The following is a 4,580-nucleotide window of genomic DNA, read 5'->3' as shown; positions in this document are numbered from 1 at the left end:
GGCAAGAGAATTGCTTGAATCTGGGAGGCAGAGGTTGCAGTGAGCCAAGATTGCGCCACTGCACTTCAGCCTGGGCGACAGAGCGAGACTCTGTCTCAAAAAAAAAAGCAGGACTGCCAATTAAATGTGAAGTTCAGATAAACAACGAATAACTTTTTATGTGTCCCCAAACATTGCATTCATCATTCAGCAGCCACACAGTTTATTTTAAAAATTGGCATAAGGCCAAGTGCACGGGGACTCACTCCTGTAATTCCAGCACTTTGGGAGGCTGGCATAGGTGGGAGACCTGAGGTCGGGAGTTTGAGACCAACCTCACCAACATGGAAAAACCCTGTCTCTACTAAAAATACAAAATTAGCCAGGTATGATGGTGCATGCCTGTAATTCCAGCCACTCGGGAGGCTGAGGCAGAAGAATCACTTGAACTTGGGAGGTGGAGGTTGGGGCGAGCCAAGATTGCCATTGCACTCCAGCCTGGGCAACAAGAGTTAAACTCCATCTTAAAAAAAAAAAAAGTCAGGATAAGTCAAACCTCTGTTCAAAACCCTGTGATGTCTTTTCATCTCAGAGTTTTGAACAGGTGAATTTGGGGGCTATAATAAAAGCCCCCAAAAGTTTCAAACAAAGACCCAGAGTCTTGCAGGATCTGCTCTCAGTGGCTGTGTTCTCATTGGCCTCGCTGCTCTCCCCTTCCTGCTTCCCGATTCTCTCTTCTCCCAGAACCATCTAACCTTTAGGCCTTTGTCAGATTTCTCAGCCAGACCTTCCCCAGTCACCCTGTTTAAAATTGCACTCTTCCCTCCCCCTTCCCTACTTTATATTTCTGTGTAATGCATGCCACTTTAAAACTTTTACATTTAGTGTATTATCTTTCTCCTTCCACTAGAGTTTAAGTTCCAGGGGGTCATTTTTGTTCTTTTTATTCACTGCTGCCTCCCCAGTGCTTAGAATAATGCCTGGCACATAATAGGGGCTCAATATATATTTAACAAATATTAAATTAATGGGCTGGGCACAGTGGCTCACACCTGTAATCCCAGCACTTTGGGAGGCTGAGGCAGGTGGATCACTTGAAGTCAGGAGTTCGAGACCATCCTGGTCAACGTGGTGAAACCCCATCTCTACTAAAAATTAAAAAAAAAAAAAATTAGCCAGGAATAGTGGCGTGCACCTATAATTCCAGTTACCGAGAGACTAAGGCAGGAGAATTGCTTGAACCAGGGAGGGGGAGGTTGCAGTGAGCCAAGATCAAATCACTGCACTCCAGCCTGGGCAACAGAGCAAGACCATCTCTCAAAAACAATTTTTTAATTAAATTAATGAACTATAGTTATCCAAGTTAATAAATAGCTTTTGTTTGTTTCACTAGGATCCCTCGCACATTCTGATCATTCAGCTTGTTATCGAGCTGAAGTCAGGAGCTGGTCTTGAACTCCTGACTGCAGTTGATCCACCGGCCTTGGCCTCCCAAAGTTCTAGGATTACAGGCATGAGGCACCCTGCCTACGGTTTCAAAGTAGTCAAGTAATTGCCATATTAGAGAAGCCATTTTCTGTATTCTGTGATAACAGCAAACATTTACTGAGCACTTATTTTGTGCAAGCAGGGCTCCAAGGTATAATAATAATAATACTTTAGGGCCTTAGATATTATAATCGGAGTTACTTTCCAGTTAAGGAAATTAGGACCCGAAGAGGTGAATAATTTAAGATCTTCTACGTGAGATGATCAATGACAAAGATGGGTACAGAACCCGCGTCCTAACTAAACGATCACATTCAGCTGGCTCGCTTTTAGCTCCTTGCATTTTCTTTTTGGTAGTTAACTTGTTTTCGTTAAGCCCTCAATTTAAAAAAAGAAAGAAAGAAAGAAATCTCTTAAGGCTCAAAGTCAAAACCTGTCAAAGGCCAAGTTCTTTATTTCCCTCCAGACTAGGACTGGCCATTTTGCATTTGAATTCAGGACGGCGGGAAGCAGCAAGCAGGTGTCAACAGAGGCGGGGAGGAGACGCCAGGCCCCGCCAACCAATCAGAGCGCGCGGAGGCTTCCCTTCCCCCTCCGCCGTCCCCGCGCCAAAATTCCAAACTGTCCACGCACCGCGCCCGCCGTCTCCCTCCGCCGAGCTCAGTGAGCTGGAACTATGTGAAGAAAAAGAAGTCGGCGTTGTCCCCTACTCTCCGCTCAAGTCCTAGATACTGTCGGCCCGTGTTCCTCTCCACGTCGGCCCGGCCTCCTTCGCTCTACAAATGGGAGGAGAGTTTCGAGCCCGCTGTTCTGTGGCGGCGGCGTGGGCGGGACAGACGGCGGAGGGATTCCGGACGCGCGCGCTGCGGCCGCTGGCGCGGAGCTTGTGGCGCCAGAATTCGGAGCGCGGAAGAGACCCAGCCGCGGCCGCTCTGAGCTGGAGCCCTTTTCGGCCGCGCACGCCGAGGCCGTCAGGGAGAGAAGATGGTGGTTCTCCGCAGCAGCTTGGAGCTGCACAACCACTCCGCCGCCTCGGCCACGGACTCCTTGGACCTGTCCAATGAGTTCCTCAGCCTGGAGCAGATCGGCCGGAGGCGGCTCCGCTCGGCCGGCGCGGCGCAGAAGCAGCCCGCGGTGACCGCAGCCAAGGCGGGTGTGAGTACCGGCCTGAGGCGGGCTCCCTGGGCGTTGCCCGGGGGGACTGCCCGCAGCCCGGCGCCCGGAGGGGTTTGAGGGTGGGCGGCGCTGGTCGGGGTGACAGTTGTCGGGGGAGGAGTGTGTTCGTGGACGAGTAAAATGGAAGCTGTTGGGATCGGAGCCCGACGGGGTGCGGGTCGGGTCGCAGAGCTGAGGCTGGCCGGGAGAGGACTAAGCATTTGGTCACCACCTACTTTTACGCAAGAGGAAATCGAAGCCGGCCTGAGTGTAGTGCGGTCTGGGGCCAAGCTGCGGCTGTTCGGCCGCCCCCACGACCCCCCTCCCTGACCGATCGATCGGCCAGGCTCCTGCCCTAGGTTAACATCTACCTGAAGGCAGCACACGCATCCTCTGACTGCTTTCGGTCTGCGCCAGGAACATTGGGGGGGGACACAGGGACGCACAGATTGTAATTAATTCAGGTTCTCTGACCTCCATTTAACGATTCAGAGGGGCTCCATAATAAAAGCGCAGTGAATAATACCAGGTTGCATAATGTGGAGGAATGAGGACCCACATTTCCTGAACCCCCACCCCCCAGGCCTCATCACAACCCTTTGAGAATGCATAGTTGTGAGATCTATTTGACAGATGAGAAACGGACTCAAAAAGGTAACCAGTAAGGAAGGGGTAGGTCTAAAATTGGAACTCAGATTGCTAGCCTCCCAAATCGTCCCCTTTCTATTCCGTCATGCTGCAGTTACAAACAGTGTCTATAGGGGAAGTTTGGAAGGGAGGAGGGTCCTCGTGAAACAAATGCAGCTTCTAGGTCTGAAGTACAGTTAGGGTTTTTGCAGGGCAGTTAGAGCTGAGCAGAATTACTCCCCTCTCATCCACCTCCCCTCCCCAGCTGCTGAAAGAGGTCTAGGTGGAGGGATTTCAGCATTCGGAAAAGGTCGAAGAAGTCGAGGAAGCATCGCTAGTGAAGTTAAGGCAGCAAGTAATATAGTTGGATTGAAGGTGTTGGAGTGAGTGAGTGAAGGTAGGCGGCATGGAGTAGGAAAGACAGGGTCGGAGAGAAGGTTGTGAACTTCAGAGTGAGAATGAGAGGCTCGGGGAACTGTGGTGAAAGTGACAATGTCATCTTCTTCTGTTTAGCAGACGATTTCAGGGTCTCGTTTTAAGTCTTCATTAAAATCTTGTATTTAGACCAGGCATCCCATTCTGGTTGCTCCTCTACTGAGGGGAATGGGTTAAAAACTATAGTCCTTCAGTCTCTGAAATTGTGATTCTGAATTGAAAAGACAAGTAATTTCCTGACTCAAGATTAGTTTCTCAATCATGTGCCAGGAATTGGCAGAGATCTGAAGAGACCAAACACTTCTGCGCTGAAATTGGTCGCTTGATTCACTAACCTGTGTTCAGAAAAGCTGTTTCGGTACTGACTGATTATGTCCGGGATAACCGTAGATCCCGTGAATATAATGATACTTAATGATATATTGAATACTGGCTAAAAAAAAAAAAAAATAGGCTCTTGTTTTTTTCTTCAAGATAAAGTTTTGCTCTCTCTCTCACCCAGGCTGGAGTGCATTGGCACGATCTTGGCTCACTGCAGCCTCCATCTCCCGGGTTCAAGCAGTTCTTCTGCCTCAGCCTCCCAAAGTGCTGGGATTTCAGATGTGAGCCACCCCACCTAGCCAAATACATAGGGTCTTAAGAATATTGTTAATTTCGAATTTCAATTTCAGCTTCTCAGGTTTACCAGTAATCAGCAGGTTTCTATACTTGTTAAATGGGGTGATACCCACCTGGTGTGAGGATTAAATGTGGTCATACATGTAGGGAGATTAATTGAACAGTTAGCATATAGTTGGGACTCAGTCATTGTCAGCTATTGAGACCATCATCAGTTTTAGTTAACAGTCACTTTTTTTTTTTTTTTTTTTTTTTTTTTTTTTTTTTTTTTTTTTTTT

General features: G+C 48.6%; 1 protein-coding gene across 1 annotated transcript in view; it reads left to right on the top strand.

Moving 5' to 3' along the window:
- The first annotated feature begins 2,332 nt into the window (after window positions 1-2,332).
- The window catches only part of ATAD2 (ATPase family AAA domain containing 2), a 70,114-nt gene continuing 67,866 nt past the window's right edge, over window positions 2,333-4,580 (top strand). Inside the window, exon 1 of the mRNA XM_032252912.1 lies at window positions 2,333-2,622. Coding sequence (XP_032108803.1) covers window positions 2,452-2,622 — 171 coding nt within the window. The 5' untranslated portion in view covers window positions 2,333-2,451. The remainder of the gene's footprint in view (window positions 2,623-4,580) is intronic.

The sequence above is a fragment of the Sapajus apella genome, unplaced genomic scaffold (genome assembly GCF_009761245.1).
Source record: "Sapajus apella isolate SASKATOON/1434 unplaced genomic scaffold, GSC_monkey_1.0 scaffold3, whole genome shotgun sequence".
Classification (NCBI taxonomy): Eukaryota; Metazoa; Chordata; class Mammalia; order Primates; family Cebidae; genus Sapajus; species Sapajus apella.
The sequence above is the reverse complement of the archived record's forward strand: the minus strand, read 5'-3'. Positions and strand labels throughout refer to the sequence as shown.